Genomic DNA, 21,985 nt, shown 5'->3' on the forward strand with positions numbered 1-21,985 from the left:
ACAATTTTATGGATTATCGTAACGAGACTAGTCGGCTTAGTAATTTATCATGAAAGTATTTGAAACAGATTCGTTCTTATCGGTTTAATTTACGAATCGTGAAATCGTTCGCGGCAACACGTGCATATTTCACGGCCGTATCAGCGCAGACAGAAGGAGAGCTTTTTAATGCCACAGACGAGTCCGCGAAAGGTATCTGCGAATACAATTATTAGTCGGCTCTAAGTGGCTTCGTCGCTGTTCCCGCGACGGTGCCAGCTCATCTTTAATTCATGTCATCCGGGGACTCGGTTCGATCGATAAATTATAATTTCACTCGGTATCGCGCGTTGGCGAGCTGACGGTTATCCATCAGACACGCGGCCGATCACGTATTTATACGATTTCCTCCGAGCAGCGATGTCGGTGTTTCCGCCCGAACTCTTCTGTTTTGCTACGACCGCGATAACGATTTTCTTATCAACGGATGCAGACGTAAATCCTTCACGAACTACCAATCCTGAATGTTAAAAAGAAAACTTAAAAATTACAAAGTCGCATTATATTTCTCCATTCATTTCGTATTCAGTAATGTTTACATAATTCTGAAATGCCATTTTCCTTTACACGCTCTGATACAAAACTATAAACGAAGAATATATCGCGAAACGAAATACGGTAAATCTCTCGAATTTACATGCAGATAAAAATGTATGAATCCGTAAAAGCATCCGCGAGACGGGAAAGTTCAGAGCGCGCGTTTGGCGACTATTTTCCTTTTCACGAGGGTTTCCCCTCGAGAGAAGAAGCTCTCTTTCCCCTCGACGATCGTAGCGCGATAAGAAAGCGGGAAAGAGAAAATAAAGATCCGTAATCCCAGAGCAAATATTTATTCTTCCAGGCTCAAGCAGGAGAGCCACGGAGGTGCCTGGTGTCCGAAGCAGCAGATCACGGCGGAGCCGCGCGAGTGGCTCGAAATCGATCTTCACACGGTGCACATGATCACAGCGACTGGTACTCAGGGTCGCTTCGGCAACGGCCAGGGCGTCGAGTTTTCAGAGGCATACATGCTGGAATACTGGAGACCGAAGCTGGGAAAGTGGGTCCGCTACAGAGACTTTCGTGGCGAGGAGGTGAGTCTAATCATTCAATCTTTTTTTTATGCGAATATTGATCGACTAGCGTGTCAAATAAAAGATTTAAGGTCTCGGTTATCGGAGTCGATAATTGAAAACAATAGCAATCTAAAATAATCGAGATCAGGAGTATCCCAGAATAGTGTGACATAGAATGGCATAATCAATGTGTGTATTTATAGATCGTGATGTAGCAAATTGGAAGATATAGAAAGATTTGTCAAGCGCGTAGTTTGAGAAGTAAAATTTATTATACATAATTTACTGTCCTGGATATATCCAGTCGCGCCATTTGCCACGATCGATTTAATCGTGCAAACCTTATAGAGAGACATTTCGCCGAACGATTCGATACGGTAATCCAAGCCGCGAGAAAGAGTTACATACATACAGACAAAGTCTCGCGGTTAAATTTAGTCGCGGGCAATACGCATAAAGCCGAGCGCGCGCAGATTATTGAGAATGATTTGCAGCGGTAACCGCGGACAGTAACTAAAGGATGACGTTAACAAGACGTAAATCTTCAATGTAATACGCCACACTGGAAAGTCTGGATGCATGATGTAATTTATATACAGATATACTGGTAACCGTGAACCCAAGTCTTTAATTAGCGTCGACCCGCAATAATCACACGCTGCCGGCGATTTACTCACTCGACGAAAATAAACTCCGCATAGTCGCAAGTTCCCGCGAATTCCGGCGAAAGTGGTGAAGTTTGACGTGCGGTCCGTGAATCTTCGCCAGACTATCCGGCGCGAAATTAAGGAAACGTCCGCGTGCATCTCGTAAAGTCACTCATGTCAGCGCTCGGTACACGCTACTTATTTAACGCACTTGCCTGCTTGCACTTTGCCTCTCGAAAATATACCTCAAACGAGCGAACGGCCTCGCGCCGAGGAATGTCATCGATTTCCGAAACGACGAAAGGAAGGAGAGACGAGCGTCCGATCGCGTCAGAGTAACTTTCCTTGGGAGTTAGCGGGCAGGGTGGTGCTACGAGCTTATTTGTATAGCAGGGTGGATCAATAAAATGAGGGAAGGGAAGGTCGTAGCGTGCACGTGGGTTAGACGATTCCAACTCACCTACATAGACGTACCTGTCGCGAATCCTTCGGTACGTATTCTATGAAGGCCGAACCCGAAAGGAAGGACGATCTCGAGATGCATTTGCATGAAGTTACAAAGCCGTTTGCTTTTACGTATATTATTTCTCTGACACGCGCGGAGACTACGTACTCTTAATTCTAACATTTTCATCTACGTACTCTTCAAAGTGAATCAGCAAATATATGTATTTTAATCAGATATTATAATGATTATACAATTTTTCTAATGTCTTGTCAACATTTGTACCCGACACTGATATCGTAAAATTTAAATCATCAAAAAACTGAATGAAATATTAATGTAATTCTGATTTTTCTCATATTTTGATAAACGTAGTAAAAAAAAAAAAAAATTATAAAAGTTTTTTAATGCAAAATTCGTTAATTTTATTTTAGTAATATTTATTCTACATTTTCATAAAGAAAAAAATTTCAAATTTAATGTCAAGAACTATGCGTGACAATTATTTTTATTGATTTGCGCATAGCACAAGTCAAATAATAGTCCCGTAAAAAAATAAAACACTTGAAAAATATGATTTATTTCGCGATATTTGCATATCTCGTATAATTCGCCTGTAGCGCGATGTACCTGTTAGAGAACGGAAGGGGCCACCCAGAAAATAGTGGCGGTAGGGATAAACCTGCAGAAATTTGTGTCTCTTCTTCCCGCTGTGCGCCCCGCGTTGTCCCTCGCTTAATTACACAACGACACCCGGCTTATCCGATGCATAATCTTTCTTAACAACCCGATCCGATATGGACGATGTCGGTAGAAACCATGTGGTCCTGTCGTCACGCATATTTTATGGCCAATGATTTCGAAATGCAACGGTTATTAAATGAAAAACGTCATAAAATAAAATAATTCCTTTTAATATTCCCGATAAAATAATGGACGACGTACATTTTTTATCTTTATATTCTCGGCAACATCACTGACCATAGTTGGCCGTAATTTATGATATTAATATCACTATAAAATATCAGCATAGCCACACAAGTGACAGTAATATTTATCATACATAAATTCATATAATCACATTGTACCGCCCATTGGGCGTTTCCTCTTAAATTAAGACATAAGATGTCTTATCTTTCACGACTTTCCGCGACGACACGTAACCATCAACGCCGCCTCTAAGACGGTTCAGCTACTGACGGTAGCAGCCTACCGCGGCCGATCCAAGAGCAACACATACAAGAAATATTAACATAAAATGGGCGTTGGTTCTGTCCTCACACCACTTCGAGTCGCCCGTTGGAATTCGCCTACGACGAAAAGAGTGACGAGAAAGCGAGTGGCAACGGTCGAGGAATAATTTGAGAGACGATCGTTCGCCTTGACAAGCGGCGCGGCGGTGCTTGAGAAAAGTCTTTCGCGATAAAAACAGAGAGCGCGCCGCATGCGGGCCGGTATGCAGCGCGCGTAGGCGCGAAGATAAATATCAGGATTACTTATTTTTCCTGGCGTACGTCTCAACGGCTCGTAAATGCCGTCGTAATTTGGTCTCCTCGCTCGATGCCGCGGGTCTTTCGGGAATTAAGATTCGCCGCACCTTCCCGGAGCGCCAGGCACCGCACGCGAAACCGACCACCGTATTTCGTGTGAGTCATCTTCGTAAAAAGATTCGATGGCACGGTCGGTCGCGTCACGCGTCAACGAAACTTGGCATGTAAAATAATCATGAGCGATATAAGCGGCGATATGAAAGTATCGTCCAGTCTACTTTTCACCAACCGAGTCGAAAAATTTCATATCAGTGGATGAAATCTTTTTGAATGAAAAGTAAAAAAAAAACATAACAGATAAATCATGAAAACATTAAAAAGTTGCAATATACATTAGCGTGTACATAGCGAGCCAAAGAAAAGCCTACAATATATGCTATATATTTATTTATCTTAAAACTCTTTTCTCCTGATTCTCTTTTTTCTTTTTAATATTTTATATATTTTATTTTCGTAATAAATTTTAGTTTAATAACGCAATATATTAAGATATTAGGATTAAAGACTCGTGTAAATCAATGGAAGCTCCCCTGCTCGCTTTCGGACGTATAAAAATAACTCTTACTCTAAGTACAATCATCAAGGGGAAACAGGCTGCTGTTACGTACACTTTTGCAAAGCTATACACGTAACTGTCAACCTCCGGAAACGCCCACGATGCTTCCGTCGCCTGGCAGAAAATTTCTCACGTGTCGGTTCATTGTATTTGCCCATCCGACGCCTTGGTACCATCCGTTTCAAAGTGCTAAACATCAGGTACCGTGTCGCGGTGCAAATAAAACGGTGTCAGCTACCGGCCCCCAATTACCGCGCCATCCGACGCGGAACGTGCCGGTTCGCGCGGTCACGAGAATCATCTTTAAACGTGTTTCCCATCACAAACGTAAGTTCATTTCTAGTAAACAAAAAAAAAAAAAAATAAAATTACACGAAGAAATAGAAATATATTCTTGCAAAGCTTATTATGCAACTAATCGATTTGCTGGATCACAATAGATAACATGATCACGAGAAAACACGCGCAATAATAATTTTATATTATTAATAAGGTACTATAAATAATATATAGAGAAATTATAATTACTAATCGCCAATTAGATTAAAATCAAGTTTATTGGTTTAGAAAATTAGAAAGCACTTTTCGTTTCACTGATCATATAGCAGATATAATTAATTTACAAACCCATAATTGAATTTCACAAAGGTGCTTCAAAGAGTTTTAATATCTATTAAATGTTTGCTTGTATTTTTTTACCGCTAGACGAACGTCTATAAATAAATTCGATCATGCGTATTGTACGCAGAATCGATTAAGCGTATTAAATTGATTAATATCACAATATAATAGAACATTATTAACGGCGGATGAGTATAACCATAATAGGAAAGAAGGTACGAGCGTACAAGGGATGAAATAGAAAATAAAGGAGTGTTTGCACCTGTCGGGATCACAACGGTGATGGTTACACGGTCACGTAACCGACCATACGTGAGAATCTCGCGCAAGCGAGTCAGGAGGCGCTGGCAAGATCATAAGTGGAAAATAAGAGGTCCTTTGTTCCAAAGGGCCTCTACCCTCGACGTCGTCCGAGAAATTCCTCGATTCTATCCGGCGATATATACGATTCGGCCATCTCTCGCGCGCTCTCGACCGATCGAATAGAACGAGCCTTGTTCTATGTGTGAGAGAGAGAGAGAGAGAGAGAGCGCCGAGCCTGAAATCACGCTGCGCAGAAATACTACGGTGCGTCGTGGCGCAATTTATATTACGGGCTTGCGAAAAATCTCGCTATCTCGCCCGTCTGAATGTCCGTAAATGAGGCAAGGGTCAAGATGCTACATGGACGCTGATTCATCAGGCATCGGAGAAACCCCGCGTCTATCTATTCACTGATAACTTAACATGACGCGTAGCATGAATACTATCATTTGAACACATCGTATTATATTCCGTTCTACCAATCACTATCTGATATACATATCTATATCTATATATATATATATATATATATATATATATATATATATATATCGTTTGCATACAAGTTGGAATAATTTGCGCTTTTCTAACGGTACGAAGCTTTTTTATGCATCTCTCGGTATTTAGCTCCCTGATATTTAACATATGTTAAAGAGGGAATTGAAATAAGGTACGAAATTTTTTGTAGAAAATATTAGAGATTCGACGATACTAAAAATCAATTTCCAATATTCTTGTTGTTCAGGTTATCGAAGGAAATAGAAATACCTATCTGGAATCGAAGAAGGAACTGGAGCCACCGATATGGGCGAGCAAAATTCGCTTCCTACCCTATAGTTATCATCGTCGCACCGTTTGCATGCGCGTTGAATTGTACGGATGTCCTTGGAACGACGGCATCGTCTCGTACTCGATGCCTCAAGGTGACAAGCGCAACAACTGGGAATTCTTCGATGCGACTTACGATGGTTATTGGGACGGACAGCTTCTTCGCGGCTTGGGACAACTGACGGACGGCAAAATCGGACCGGACGACTTTAAGATAAGATACTATGACACCTATGACAGAAGTCAGGGATGGGTCGGTTGGAAGAACGATACAAGGTCCGGGCAGCCGCTCGAGGTCAAATTCGAATTCGACCACGTTAGAGAGTTCTCGGCTGTTCACATCTATTGCAACAATCAATTCACGAAGGACGTGCAGGTAAGATTTCTTCAAGGTTTCATGTTTTTTTTTTTTATATTAAGAGATTTAATTTATAAATTTACGATACAAAATCAAGGTGGGTGCAAATTGTGGATTATGTAGATGGTTATTCGACACTTACATTTCCGTGGAAGCATACCTAATCTTTTTCGTTATTTACTTGCATGTATATATTTTTCACGATAAATTTTAAAGTCTTAGAAAAACACGCTCGAGACTGATTTATGATTGTGACTGATTTATGGTCGATCTCGAGATTCTCGAGATGTCTGCCACTGTCATTAGCTACGTACGTTCATTTATCATATATCTTGTTATACACTTCGACTAATAAGATAACCAGAGCGACTGTTTCTTGTACGTATTTGTACGATAATAAACAAGAAAAACTATAAATGGATATGCGTACCGTATAGAAAGGAAATTGGAATGGCTTGCGGCAGTGACTTGCCGGTGAGAACGAAACGGCTGTTGAATAAAGTAGACGGTTGGCGGAGAACGGAGAAAAAGGCGCAAAAAGGAAAGGCGGACAGTCGCGGCAAAATGTGCGCGAAGAGCCTCCGCCAGCCTTTAATCCACACCCAGAGAATAAAAAAAAAAAGAAAAGAAAAAAAGAAGTCGTGAGGTTGAGGAGACGATGTATACGGCACGAAATCCAGTTTTCACGTCGGAGTCAAGGTCGGACGTAGGATGGGTAACGAGGCGCAACAACGGTTAGCCCCTGGGTTCGGCTGAAACGGACGGAAGAAGAAAAAGGAAACGACTCGCGGGTTGCTGGATCCTCGTTTCACTTGAAGCGGCTGCGCGGTGGCCGCGGCTTTGCCGGAGACGTCAGTTTTTTCGTGAAAATTTTTCGCCCCTACGATCTTTTTACGCCCGAGTGTTTACATAATGGCTCGCTGAACACTCGGCTCTAACGGCAGTGAGATGTATTTTAATAAAATAATTCGGCACTCTCGAGACGCTCGAGATAACGGAGCGGAATGTTTCAAGGAAGAGTTCCAATCAAAACTGAACGAGCAAATTGAAAATAATTCGCGAATCGTGACAGAAAATTGTTTTGTCAGCTTTGTAAATTAAACCACTCAGTAAATTATACCACTCGATTACATTCATTGATAGTAAATTATTGGAGTTAATTAAGTGATAAATATAATACGATAAAAAATGTCTAATTTCAAATCGTCTCGTCACAAATCAGAGATTTCACTGTATGAAAATTTTATTCGAGCCAGGAAAATTCGGATTAAACATACAAAAATAAAAAAATTGTATGTTGAAATATATTTGGTTTTTAAGTTAAAAAAAATCCGAAGACCGAAGATAGATTTGACGGCCAAGAATCATCAAACATAATTTCTTTACACGAAAAAAAAAAATTATTCTGATTTATAATTAAAAAAATATAATAGCAATTTTTAATAGTACAATTAAATTACTCTTTGTATATTTGTCATTGTGTAGAAACTCGTGCAGGGAGTTAATATGCATGGTGTCAACAGTTACATAATGTTCGCCGTGCGCGAGGAAGTTACGAAACTTAATATGCGTGACAGTTAGCCATGAAAATTTTGCGCTCCATCGTTATTCCGCGCGGAAATCTCAGTATAATGAGCCGCGAAACACTCCTACCGGTATCAAGATTTATCTGAATAGAGCGTCTCATTACCCGGCTCGAGCTCGATTGTGTGCCCGCGATCGAGCCGACTGGAGAACCATGGGGTAGACCGACAACGAGTAGCAGTCAAGGCTGAAGATGCAACCGCAATGATTCGTGAAAGAGAAAGAGAGAGAGAGAGAGAGATCAACGGGAGGAGAGATTTACGGAACAGGGATCGAAAGAGATGAAGACCCGAGGGAGTAAAACAGAGAGGGATATATCGAGAACAGAACAGGACGCGATGCTCTCTTTCCCTCTTTCTCTCCCCAGCATACAATGGCAGCAAGCGACGACCGAGAGAGCAGATACACCACGTATTCAAATACAATACCGACAGTCTGGCAAGTCGACAGTTCGGCGAATGGGGTTGCGGAGTGGCAGGAGCTACCCCTAAACGACCTCTCCTATTAACAAGCGCGCGCTCGCGCGGATAGGACACGTCTTCCACGAAAGACAGCGCCTCAAAGCATCGCCAGCTCCCCTTCCCTTCCCCTCCTCATCTTTCGTTCCACGGCTTCACGGCTGCCACTTCCTCTACGTCGACTTCCCTCATTCTCCCGGCGCATCCGCGGGCGGTAGGCTTCAGTACGTCGAAAATCCATACGCTTCCGTCTTTGGATCTAAGGGAGTTAGATAATCTCGGCTTTGTAATCATCGTCCCTAACTCCTATGCTGTCTTAGTTCCATATTCTCTCTCTCGCTCTCTATCCTCCGTCCGCTTCACACGCCTCACGACTTGGATTCCCTTAGCTGAATCGTCTTGCACCTTCGAAGGGATGAAATTAGCATTCCACGCGTCCTCGCTCGTTCTCCGAAACGTGTCCGTGTGAGATATACTCTATATAATCAAAACCGTCGATGTCACATCCCGACGCACCGTTAACTAGTTATCTGTTACCTATGGTAATATCGGCGATAATACTGATTACGCGAGCGTAATCGAGTACTAGTAGTATGCTTCCGATCAAATTAATTCCGCACGGTAACTCTAAATACATAGCGCTTATCTGATAGGTCGAATTGTCTGCGTTAATCAAGCTCGATAGTCCAGAACGGCGCACAATGTAGTAAAATGCCTGTCGGGAGATTATTCATTCGAGAACATTGTATCTCTTTTTTTATGATTCAGGTATTTTCTGAAGTCAGCATCATGTTTAGCATCGGTGGCAAGTATTACACGGGCGATCCGATCGTATACACCTATATGGAGGACAGAATCTTCGAATACTCGAGGAATATCACGATCAAACTGCACCATCGGATCGGCAAGTTCGTCAAGCTAAGATTCAGCTTCGCGTCGCGATGGATTATGATCAGCGAAGTCACCTTTGACTCCGGTGAGTGGCAATGCATGGCTTCGGCAATTTTCTTCGATTTGCCTTCGCAGTGCGAATAGAAAGTTCGAAATCGTGACGACACGCCTATCAAGTCGCACATAAGCGGAAATGATTTCTCTCGAAAGATATCTCTCGTAATGATCGAAACTTTTTCCAGCATAGTTAGCGTTTTATAAAATATAAAAATTAATATGTTATAAAGAAACTGTTTAATTAATAAAATATTCTGATACGCAATAAAAAATTGAATAATATTAAATATTTTAAATATATTCATGAAAAATAATATTAATAAATATTAATATTCAGAAATATATATATATATATATATATATATATATATATAAAATAATTTGGAGAAATTTTGTTATGCAATTTGAATTTCAATTTATGAGATAAATATGCTTTAACATTTAATTTCAAAAAGATATTAATTAATAGCACTTGTATATCTGCGTAAAAATACGATTCGCAAACTTTAAATCGCATTATTGCTTATATTATGTATTATTATTACGATTTTGTATTTTTGATTAATTTTCGAATATCATCAAAGTTAGCACCAAAACATGCCGCATTCAGGAACACGTGTTTCTATCGTGTTGCAGACATTGCTCACGGTAACTTCACTCCAGAAACACCACCCACGACCGTGGCCCCGCGATTGCCAGTTATAACTCACACTCGCGACAATCCGCTGCAAGCCGAAGTTCCAGTAGCTAAGCAGGACGATCCCACTTACATGGCTGTGATTATTGGCGTCTTGACCGTCGTAATCCTGTTACTGGCGGTTGCCATATTCCTGATAGTCACGCGTCACAGACAGCGCAAGAACTTTGCCAGCCCCCTGGGCGCCAAGAGCGCGATACCGTCAGGCAATCATCAGCATCTGTCGCCGGAATCTGCGTACGGTACCACGGAAAAGGACCCGTCCTTGATGACCTATAGGGTCGAGGAACTCGACGACCGGTACGCCGGCACGAAGCTCACGACCCTACCGCGAGATCTCAATGACCGTCTTTTGGGCGATGTCAGACTCGACGAGTACCAGGAACCTTTCCACGAGAACAAGTATCGGGCATCTCCTCATACGGCGTACTACGGATACAGCACGGTTATTGTAGACAACAAGGATCTCCATGACAATGTCGAGCAGTCTGGTGAGTCGAGCTCCTTCAACTTCTTCAGCGTATCCGTAATGTTTCAAAGTACAAACGCCAAGTAGTCAAACAATCGTCTAATTGTATTATGTTACGTTTAGTTTAATATAACCCTTTGCATGCGCAGAGTTATAATTCACAAACACATTCAAAATTTCGCATAAATTGCAATTCTCCTATTCAACAAATATATATATATATATATCATGCAACATTATGTCGCATGAAATAAAAAGACATGTAATATTATACGCGGGACAATAAAAAGAAAACATTTTTTACTGTACAGATGCCACTTACGATTACGCAGTACCAATGCCTGTGCCTAGTGTAAGTAGTGATCAGGATAGCGTTTTCTCGAAATCTTCCTCCAGGGGTAGCGCAAAGGTAAGATATAGAAATATTTGTTTCACAGAGATATAAAAAATCTTTTCAATTTAAAGTTACGATTTTTCTTTGTATTTGTTTGATATATAACACCATTTTTTTTTAATTTAAAAAAAAAATCTTAACAACGTTTACATTATCTTTGACATAATTATTAAAAAATTAATACAATGAGAGTATGAAAACTGTGTTATTTTCCTTGTTATTTTTGGATGGAGAATATTTTATCTCGAACCGTACGAAATGTTTGTCGGACACGAAGGCATCAACGTTTCATGTACTTTTCCGATGCATTAGGCATGCTTGCAGAGCTTTTTTCCGCCACCCCCGCCCCCTATGAGTGCACCACCTCTTCGAGGCTCCAGCAATTTGACGTACTCGAATCCACCGAGTCCGGAACCAGTTTGCGAGCGTGAACGCAGAGGTAGTAAGCGCCGAGAGCACTCCTTGCACAGATACGCGTAAGGAATGCAGAATATTCATGGAAAGCGAATGAAAACCGAAGGTATGATGAATTCTTCGTTACTGTGAGCAGCAATATCGCGTGATCGAGTGAGTCTTCTGGCACTGGTCCAACCAAGAGTTCTGTTCTATTTCTCTTGCGAGCTCAACGGATATATAATTCATTAATTTTTTTCAATTTGTACCACACACATATACTAGTGCGTTTAAAATTTACATTGACTAATAATATATTCTTACTTTGTTATTATCGCGACGATAAAAAATGCGCTTATAATTAATTTTTATTTTTGCATTCTTGTTTTAATTTTAATAATAATTAACTCGTATATGTGTGAAATTTTATCAAGATTTATTGATAAAATTACATTACTGTTTATGAAATGCTTTTTGAGAAAGGAAATTTGTATAAAATTAATTTATATATTCACAGTCTCGAATTTTGTAAATTCATGCTGCACATGCTTTACTTTATCTGCGTTTCTCACAATTTTTAAGCGCGTCGGAGAGAAAGAACGCAAACACGGGGTAAAGTAGAATAGATCCAGTGCCGTGAGGATACCGTGAGAACACGCGCGTTGTTAATTCTCGAGGGTAAAGACCGGTGGTAAAAGTAACACATTTCGGTGTAAACGCTATGAGCGACCGCGCGGCGGAAAAAGTTGTAATCCTGCTTGTTACAACGACGATATTTTTTTTCCCGAATTTATAACGTATCGCGAGAAAAACGACGCGATCGCGGCGCGGTCGCATTCATCGCGAAAAAAAAAAATACTATTCTTGACGAGCACTGCCATCGACGAATTTTCAGACATATTGTGCGACCTCGAGGTCTTTTAGGAAGATTAGCGATCTACTTCCTACGAATTTAATAATTAAATTGGCATATCAATTTAACGGTAAAGCGACCTCGCGCATATGACTCTTCCCGAAATTCGTTCGTTCGAAAGTTGACGATATCATCGAAAAATTGCAGTATCTCTTATATTTTCAGTTTTTTTTTCGAATGATTTACACTAAAAGTCAAGTCTCAGCATCTTTCTTTCCAGCACTTCACTGCCAAGTCTCCTCTTCCGCTCGGAATGGAATTTCGCGAACGAGACGTGTAAGGTTGCGAAATGCCACTTCCTTCCGTCAATCTTTCCGAATGGCACAAATATGAACGATGCTTAATTGCGTTATGAAGAATATATACAAATGCGAACACATTCGAACGAATTACCAGGAAGAGTCGCGTTAATGATTCGGTCTGTTCGGCGCGCATGTGCAACAAGATCGAGCTCGCTATCGATTGAGGTGAGACCAGCGGTAACTATCAGAGGGGAAGAAAAAAATGACCGGGGTCGGATGAGATATTTATCCGATGGCGCGATCGTTACGTCTCCCCGAAAAGATAATTAATTACCGGTTTGATGGAATAAGCGAGCGTTTTCAATTATTCGCGCATTCTCGAACGAACGTCAGCGGCGCCTGACATCGCGAGGAAAAAAGCCGCGTCGACGAGATCGACGTGACGATATTGAAAAGAACGCACGATAGCGAGCTTCGATCCCGCCTCACACAAGACTGATGTCACATAAATAATTCAGTATCCTGACCGCGCGCGCGCGTCGTATTATTTATTGTCGCTTTACAGCGTCCCGCGTGACGAATCTTTAATTTATATACATATACATATATATACATACGAAAAAGTGAATATATATATATATAGATATATATACAGAAAGGTAATATACATATATATTATCTCGTACGATGACGAATTTTTCATATAATATAGATTGTATAAGCCCAACTTTATTTCTCTATCTCTACCGACATCGCCTTCATGCAACGAGGAAAATCGAGAATTTACCAGCGTAAGAAATCGACAATACAGGGACGAGACAACAATAACTACATGTGTACGTAATTGAAAAAAAAAAAAAAAAAAACGTATGGAAAGACTCGAGATATCGGGTGCGCGAAGATGAGAGACCTTCGACCACATTGTGATATAATGAAAAAAAAGAGCCCGGCTCTCGCGAGCGCACACACACATACAAACAACACACATACATACATATATATATATATATATATATATATATATATATATATATATAGGCACGTTATATGCTTAAGCATGCCTTGCGCGGTGGAGCTCTCCCTTGAATTTCGCCCTGAAAGAGCAGCCGTAAAGTGCAGCGACTCCCTTCTCCTAGGTCGACGAACCGCGATGGCCGTGTGCACCTGTGTGTATGTGCGGTGCAAAATTTATTACCGGTTTAAATATCTGACGTGGAACGTGGCACGAAATTTAAGACACGTACGGCGCTTTTACCGCGGAGGCGTTTAAATAGCGTTCCCGTACGATTATTTGGTCGTTTATTGACCGCTGCACTTTCCTTGATTACGGACCGTAATCTATTAAGCTCAATTTTTCTCTCGCATTTTCATCGGGCCGGCAGTCTCTCCGGTAACGCTCCGGGAACGCTCTCGCAAATCACACGTCCCGGGACCGTACGCTGATTGACATTCCGCTATTTTTATCCGGATAACTGCACGAGCGCTGTTCGCGCTCGCATATCGGTTTTTCGATTAAGCGCGAGACAGTCTGGCTCGTCGAGGAGAAATTTAATCGAGCGTTCCCGCAGCGCAGGTCGCGCCCGTTCGCGGCGCGTAGCGTCTACAACGAGGAACATTGCTATGTATATTTAGTGTTTAATCGATATCGTCGCCACGTAGGATGTTAAAATTATAAAGAGGAAACTAAGAGTGACAGCTTTCGAACGCTTTTCGCGTGTAAATATTAACCGTTAGGGACCTCGTACACACACACACACACACACACTTTCTTCAAGCGCCTTAAGTTGGGAGGCACCGAGCAAATAAAATTTCGTCGCAATAATAATCGTCGTTTTTTTAAGGGACGAGAGATATCACGTACAAGCGGTTATCGTTACGTAGAGCAGCAACGGACTGGCGGCAAAAATGGCCCGTGTCGCCTTCGAGGCTCGCGTGAGCTCGATCTCAACCGATCTTTTAACGTCGAAGATCGGCACGATCGTGTGCTCGTCGAGTTTCCTCTTCGTCGACGTTTCTCGATAATTTTCTCGCTCAACGGCACCGTGATCGATTTGCTAACGTTACCACGACGCGGAAAATTCGAGTACCATGAACTTCCCGCATTTTCAGCCGTTGACAGTCCGCTCCTGGCAATAATCGTCAATTTGTCTCAAGCGCGCACGTGCGCGCGACACATGTCAGAGGCGAGTTAAATCAGTAATCCGTAAGAGCGGCAGAAAGATAGCGAGATATAGCGGAAAGTTAGTTTGTATTAAAAGAAGAAAAAAAAAAAAAAGAGAAAAGTTGCTCGAGTTAAGGAACATTCTCCCTCTCCCCGAACAGGGGAATGATTACGAAGGAAGACACTTTCGTACCTGCTCACGTCGTACTTTGTAATGCGATATTTTATATGTCTCTTTTATACCGCGAAACCGCAAATTGCGCCAACTGCACCAATTAATATCCTCGTTGTAACGCGATCGTTCTTCGAAATCATCCGTAAATTTCTTCAACGTATTTACACCTTCTCATTATCATTTTATATTTTTGTTTTTCTATATTTAAAATTTCTTTTTTTTTCACACACGCTGTCACCCGTTTAAAACTTATCTCACAAGTTTTGTCTTCTTAAATAAATTACTTCAAGATACAAATAAATTTCTACTGTAGTAGTTTCTCCGCATTCTGATCTAAAGCATCTAAACGGTGAGAATAGAGCGACTGCTGAAGACAATGCGTGCAGATCGTCCGAGAGCGTTTGCGAGTATATACCTCCGACATACAAAGACCCCTTGAAGACGTAAATAATGGCACCTAGTACTGCGCGAATGGCCGATCTGTTAACTAGAACTAGTTCGAACAGAACCAGATGCCATTATCTACCTCCCAGGAGTCCATATTAGACACGCTCGTAATTTTGAATTATTCTCGTCAGCAGCGAGAAACGTTAATAATCTCGAAGCATAAAGGCGTTCGCTCTCGTGGTTCGCGCGCACGCGTTACACGGCTAATTCTTATTCGCAATATCGGAAACAAGATAGCCCTGTGTCTTGGCATCATACGAGTTTCTTGCCCCCGGTACACACTCCTCGCTCCGCTCGTAAGTTTTCTTCCGGCCGCGCGCCATGTCTCGAGTACGATACAACGATACGCGGGCACCGATATAATCGAGATACGACACGATCGGTTCTGCATCGGTACGTATACAATGTGCAGGAAGAACACGGCGCGCAGCCGATGCGACCGGGGAAAAGTCTCGGGCATAAATCACGCATGCAACCCTTTTTTTATCTGACATGAGAAATGCGGGAAGAAGCTTTAGCCGGACGCGGGAACAGACGGGAAAACGGAGGGGGGGAACTTGCCCATCTTTTATACGACGACACGTAAATGCGTATACGTACATGCGATTCTAGGAGCAAGTCATAAAAAAAGAGACCGAACTGTGAGGTCGCTTGATCGATTGTCCTTCTGGAATTGCATTATGTTCGCGGGTGCATCGCAGTTGTAATAGTATCGATTATAAATTACATCGAGAAAAACTGTATAGAATTTGTCTACGTGATTCTCCTCGATTAAACAGGTGGTAAGTTTTAACGAAAAATAGATTGATATAAATTAATATAATAATAATAATTTTCTCAAATTATATATATTAATAATATAAAAAGATTTTTAATACACAAGATTATTATAACGCATTATTTTTTTTATATCGCAATTTATATAAAGATGCCATTCGACTTGTACGAATTGCGATTGATGGTCTCGTTCATGATTTCTGTGTGAGAAACTTGTCGAGAGCGGAAACCGTTGTACGTAAGATCGATCGCGTGCAATGTCTCGCTTACGCTGGCTTTACGTGTATTGTACGTAGAAAGTCGAAGAAAGCGCGATGAGCAGGTACGGTACGGTACGACGACGACGACACAACAATAACAACAACAACGACGACGACGACGACGATGGTTTATCAATAGATTTAGTACGAGCGATGATAGGAAATTTTCCGCCATCCCGAAAGGTATTAACGCGCCGCATAATCTCTCGATGTATATAGCGTTTGTAATTTATACATACATATGTGTAAACGTATTATAAATACACCCGCGCGGACGCGCGCGATATGCGACCATTTGTATATATCTGTATGATAGCGTAAAACCGACAAAAGAGAGAGAGAGAGAGAGAGAATGGAGGTACATTGTGAGTGTAATTATATTGATCAATAGCATAACGAGTACCGGATGCATATTTGATATTTGTGTGCCTGTATCCTTTTGTATGCTATCGAGATAGGTAAAAAAAAAACAAAACTATACATATTATTATATATTGTATTGATTGCGACGTAGGCAACTACGAGTAACGAGGTGTAATGTAAACGCAGAACAAAAACAAAAACATACATACACAAAGTCATACACACAGATACGTCGGACTGGTCGACGAATGAAATAAAACTTTTAGCGAAGCGAAAATGATTTTACTGAGCCTTTTTCATAACCTTGGCATAATCAGCTTAGATTTTTTTTATCATTTCATAGAATATCTTCTCTTCTTAAAAACATGATTTCTATAATTTCATTTGTTGCTTCTTCAAGTACATATCATATACGTTAATTATTATATCTTTTTTTTTTTTATTATGAGAATATAATTATTTTAACGAATCTCTACACACTGCGTTATCAATATACATATAAATGCAATAAAGAATTCTCAGACTGCAGCGGATTCGTCGAGAGCCAATTATCCAGGTAATTATGATATAATGACTAGTACACTTAATTGGAAATCTCTGGAGATTCCATAAATACTCTTTAATCTTAATAAATGAATATATATTGAAGATACAAAACATTTGGATGCTTGAAGCCAACTAGGATCTGCTGAATATATTGATTAACTACTCCATGAAGTGATTTATGTTTCTATCAAATATTTTTTGAGAATATGCACACACACTGATTAATATTATCGATCTATTTCAAGTTAAAAGTATTATATACGTAATATTAAGAATTCTTATTCTAACAAATAAATTAATTAAACTCTTTTGATTTTAATACAATTATATAATAAATAAAAAAATAAATTTTAGATTAAAAATTACTATATATCACTAAATTAATAATTCATGTAAGAACTTTAGCTATTGATCTTTTCTTCGGCGTTTCAATTAAATTAATTAACATCATTCTTGTGTTATCTCAATATTAATAATATTTAATCGCGGGTATATTCAATTTAAAGTTTATATAAGTGCCAATTTTAATAGCAAGTATATGCAAATGTATGCGGACAGTAAATCTTCGTTCTAAAGATTTTACAAACTATCTGACGTACCCACGTACAGGTTACGTCATGCTGGGTTTTTGCAGTGTCTGTCGTCCTTTCATCGTACTAATTTGGCACCGTCAACGATGTCATTTGTCATTCTAATGGCCAGAACGACGACCGCGTTTTTAATGACTCGAGGGTGAGAGCGGCGCTCTATCTCCCTTCCCCGCCTTCCAGCGCCTTCCCTCTTTCTCCTTTTTTTTTCGCGAGCTTCTCTTTAATTTGCCCTCGACATGCTGCTTTACGCTTCATCCTCCAACCTCTCCCGTCTCTCTTCGTTCAACCATTTTCCTTCGAGAAAACGTAATGTAAAGTCGAGGAAGAGGCTCGTGGCTCTTCTCCTTCTTATCTTTTCTCTTTGTATATACACTCTCTTTTCAGCGAATTCGTATTTTGTCTATTGCCATTCGCGCGTTTTAAAGCTTAGACGAATAAAAGCATCACTTTATTGATGTATTTCTTCGTCTATAATATCATTTCACAAGATTGCAATGCCTCATCGTTTTACAGATCCCACATTATTTTCATTGATCCTTTTGAATGGATCAATTTCACAAAAATAAACTCGCTTACAAAAAATATTATGTACAAACATTTAATATAAAATTTATTTTGATATAGTAATAGTAAATAATATAAATTACAGAACTACATATTATCAACACATTGTAACCATAAACATAATATATTATAATAAATGTAAAGCATTTTTAATTATATACTTTGTACTATTTATAATTCTATGTCGTTTTCTTTGCTAAATTCAACATTATTTTTTTATATCTTGCTATTATAAATAAATTTCCCTTTTTATAGTCTAAATATGTAATAGTCGTGATGACGGTTCAAGAAACATATTTGAAATACGCAAACAAGCTCGAATATATTATTCGAAAATAACTGCTATTGCGGAAAAGGATAAGTCATGATTGAGTACCTTTACCTGGAGAAAAGCGCAAGGTGGGATCGCTAATGCGCTTCCTGTGAAAGCCCCTAACCGTCGCCATTATTGTTTCTCATCCATCAAGGCGTTGCCGCGTAAGTGTTACGACGGCAAATATTTCTCGACCCCCAAAAATATTGCTGCATCACATCCGAAATTACGGTCGAGTCCTACGCAAGGGGGTGAACGAAGGAGTTGTTCCTTTGTGCCCATGTCGTGTTTCGCACTGGCGCCGCGGTTATCGCCCGCTCTAATTTGGACCTCGATTAGGCGCTCACCTACCACTTACGAGGTTGTGCGCACCTTTGTACAGGGACGCGTATACATTACCATTCGCTCAAGAAGAAAAAAAAAACATCGGTATAAAAGATCACTGGCATCAAACAGAACTGGCGTTAATTCGTTACATCCAAATAAAAAAAAAAAAAAATTCGGACTAAAAGCAATGCAATATATGTATACATATATATGGGAAAAAAATGTGATATTATTTTTATCATTGCAAATGTAATTTCAAAATTCTAAATTTTCATTTGCGATAATCTCCATTACGTATCGTATATCTCATAAATGAGGGTTTCGTATCAATGCGACTTGCCTCTCAACACTGTGATAATTGTTTGTGATCAGTCGTTACGATTAAGAGAGAAATTTGGGTGGCGGGTTCAACCGTGACAATATATTCTAGCAGTTGTCGCCGAGATGAACCGGGGGGGTTTGTTGTAGCCGTAGGCTATACGGTATGTAACTGCATCGAGCGGCAAAGTAAATCCATCCCTGACGTAGGTCACGGCGGAACTTTACGGACCGGATGCCAAGCGTAGGTAGGTTTAACAATCGCGTGCTCCCGGAATTTTGGACGCGTGTGGGTGGGTAGTGCGTGAGGGACGCAGGGAATTGCGAAATCACGGGGTTCGACGCATAATGTACGACGCGAGCACAATTTGTAACACGATGAAATTCGCTTACAACTCTGAAATATGAAAGGGATAAAGCTTTACAGCAGTGCTACGCTCTGAGGTCAATTTCGTACACCGTACATTTTATCGATCGCTCGACGGCTCTCGGGTTGGAACGATTAGAATACAGACCGAAGTCGCTCCGCGAGCAATTAAATGGATAAATGCCCAAACGCTTGGAAGCGAAAAAAGGGAAGTATCAATTATGCCTCGTAACATAAAAGAGAATTAAGAGGCTTACCCTCACACATCGTGTAAATATCAAAAGATATTAATCGTCGATTGAACCGCACATGATTCCTTAATCTGCCGCCATTAAATTTTATCCGAGATTAAAATCTAAATCGCGGAAAATTTGTGGGAATAAATATTGATCTCTTTGCCTACATATTTAACAATAATATAAATAATACCGCAAAATTTATTTCTCAAAATAAGATAGAATAATAAGCGTAATATATATATATATATATAATAAGAATAATATTAATCTTTTACGTTTCTCTCTTCATTATATTATAAATAATTATTAGTTGAATTTTGTAATAAATTATATTTGTACGCTGCTGAAACATATATTATATCGAAAGATCGGAAACATGAAAAGCATCATTTCGTTGAAAATATCTACGGAGAACAGTGGATGCTCGCGTTTAGCAGGTGCGCAACCGGTCTCTCGGGAGACTCTATGCTATGGGTCGTCGAGAAAAATGGACGACGATTCGAAGCAGACGGTGCCCAAGCGGAGGCGCCAGTAATTCTTTACACGGCGTGTCGGTGTCAAAAGGTATCGGATGTCAGATAAGGCGAGACTTTAAAGACAAATATTCTCTCGCTGTTGCGAGTAGAATACATCGCGCTCGTCGTTGTCTCTCTCTCTCTCTCTCTCTCTCAGCGGGTCGTTAATTCCTCGCGCCCGCGTGCTTTACACGCGCGTCTTATTTTTGCCAGAGCTTCGCAATCGCCAGAAGAAAGTCACCACTCTCGCACTCTCGCACAGGTAGCGTAAGCCCCGGTATTTCGATACTCCGCTGCCGAGGTATCGCGTACGCGCGGCACGTTTTCAAAGCCGCCAAATTGCCCGGCAAATTCATAATAGCTTTTATAATTGGGAAGACAGCGCAGCCGCCCGCAGACGATTTATTCTCGGGTGAAGTTAAACCCAAGAGCGCACGTTGTGTGTGTGTGTGTGCGTGTGATCCCCATCGCGTCTTATTCCGCACAACTCGAATATAGAATGAGAGAAATAAAGCCAGCGAAATATATACGAGGAAAATATCATATTGTGACATTGTCGGTGTTTTGTAAATCATATTTAAGAACACTGACGTAATTATTCAAAATTTCTCTTTGCAATGTATTTTGCATAAAGTGTTTGAAATTTTCATAAAAGATTAACGTCTTGTATATATAAAGACTAAACATATTTTTCACAAACTCTGCAAAAATATAAATCAATTTTACATTTAATTCTTTACACAGTGTTTAATTATCTCTTTTTTAATGGTAGAAAGATTAATTGTATGTGTATATGGATAAAAAAATATACAATCAAAATATTCATGAGAATTATTGTCTCAAGTGATTCTGTCTCTTACAACGAATATATAATTAATCGGAGAACCATAATAGACTCGAGCTCGACTTCAGCTTGTCTTGAAGATGATAATGAAATGTATATGACACGAAATATTCTCACAAACATATAGCGCAAATGGTTGTGGCAGAAACAAGAGAGAACTGCGACATCCCTTCATCGTCCTGCCCGATCTTCGACGGTTCAACCTTCCTGCCGATGACATCTAGGGCTCAGCCACGAGGAGAGATCCGATGAAATCGAATCGACGGGTTAATCCTCTCCAAGCCACTCTCGCGAGCTGCGTCGGGACGGCCCGTACTCGAAAATGACGGCGACGCGGCTATCGCTATCGAATTGGTCAGTTAAATTATGCACAAGGGCCGATGACGATCCTTTTAATCGGACGATCGCGCATGATGACCCCACTTGGGACCCGCGTCAGACTCTTTATCGGACGTAGCCTGAAGTGGTCATCGTACAAATGCACAATCGTGTTTCAGCGTTGCACTTTTACGCAATGATCCGCGAGAGCATCCGACACTGCAGGAACTTTATTCTGGGCTCAATTATCTAATTGATCAATTGAGCGACCCCACTGTGCGATAATGACGCGTTCATTTCATTTTACGCGTACTCAAAGACATTAGCCTTTTCGTCTCTCCATCGCATTGTTCCCATTACA

General features: G+C 40.5%; 2 protein-coding genes across 20 annotated transcripts in view; one reads left to right on the plus strand and one right to left on the minus strand.

Annotated features, from left to right (window-relative positions):
* Positions 1-12,901, plus strand: part of LOC126853364 (discoidin domain-containing receptor 2-like) — a 182,037-nt gene extending 169,136 nt beyond the window's left edge. For all 7 annotated transcript variants that reach the window (XM_050599022.1, XM_050599025.1, XM_050599023.1 and 4 more), the window contains 6 exons: positions 881-1,112; positions 5,962-6,420; positions 9,213-9,420; positions 10,029-10,580; positions 10,870-10,967; positions 11,265-12,901. In XM_050599022.1, coding sequence (XP_050454979.1) covers positions 881-1,112; positions 5,962-6,420; positions 9,213-9,420; positions 10,029-10,580; positions 10,870-10,967; positions 11,265-11,432 — 1,717 coding nt within the window. In that variant the 3' untranslated portion in view covers positions 11,433-12,901. The remainder of the gene's footprint in view (positions 1-880; positions 1,113-5,961; positions 6,421-9,212; positions 9,421-10,028; positions 10,581-10,869; positions 10,968-11,264) is intronic.
* Positions 1-21,985, minus strand: part of LOC126853381 (uncharacterized) — a 372,343-nt gene that overhangs the window by 116,399 nt on the left and 233,959 nt on the right. The window contains exon 5 of one of the 13 annotated variants that reach the window (XM_050599059.1): positions 4,256-4,631. The exons of the other annotated variants lie outside the window; for them this stretch is intronic. Within the exon in view, the coding sequence (XP_050455016.1) occupies positions 4,626-4,631 (6 nt within the window). The 3' untranslated portion in view covers positions 4,256-4,625. Of the gene's footprint in view, positions 1-4,255; positions 4,632-21,985 lie in introns of those variants that run through there. 13 annotated transcript variants of the gene reach the window in all.

Source organism: Cataglyphis hispanica, chromosome 12 (assembly GCF_021464435.1).
Source record: "Cataglyphis hispanica isolate Lineage 1 chromosome 12, ULB_Chis1_1.0, whole genome shotgun sequence".
Lineage (NCBI taxonomy): Eukaryota > Metazoa > Arthropoda > Insecta > Hymenoptera > Formicidae > Cataglyphis > Cataglyphis hispanica.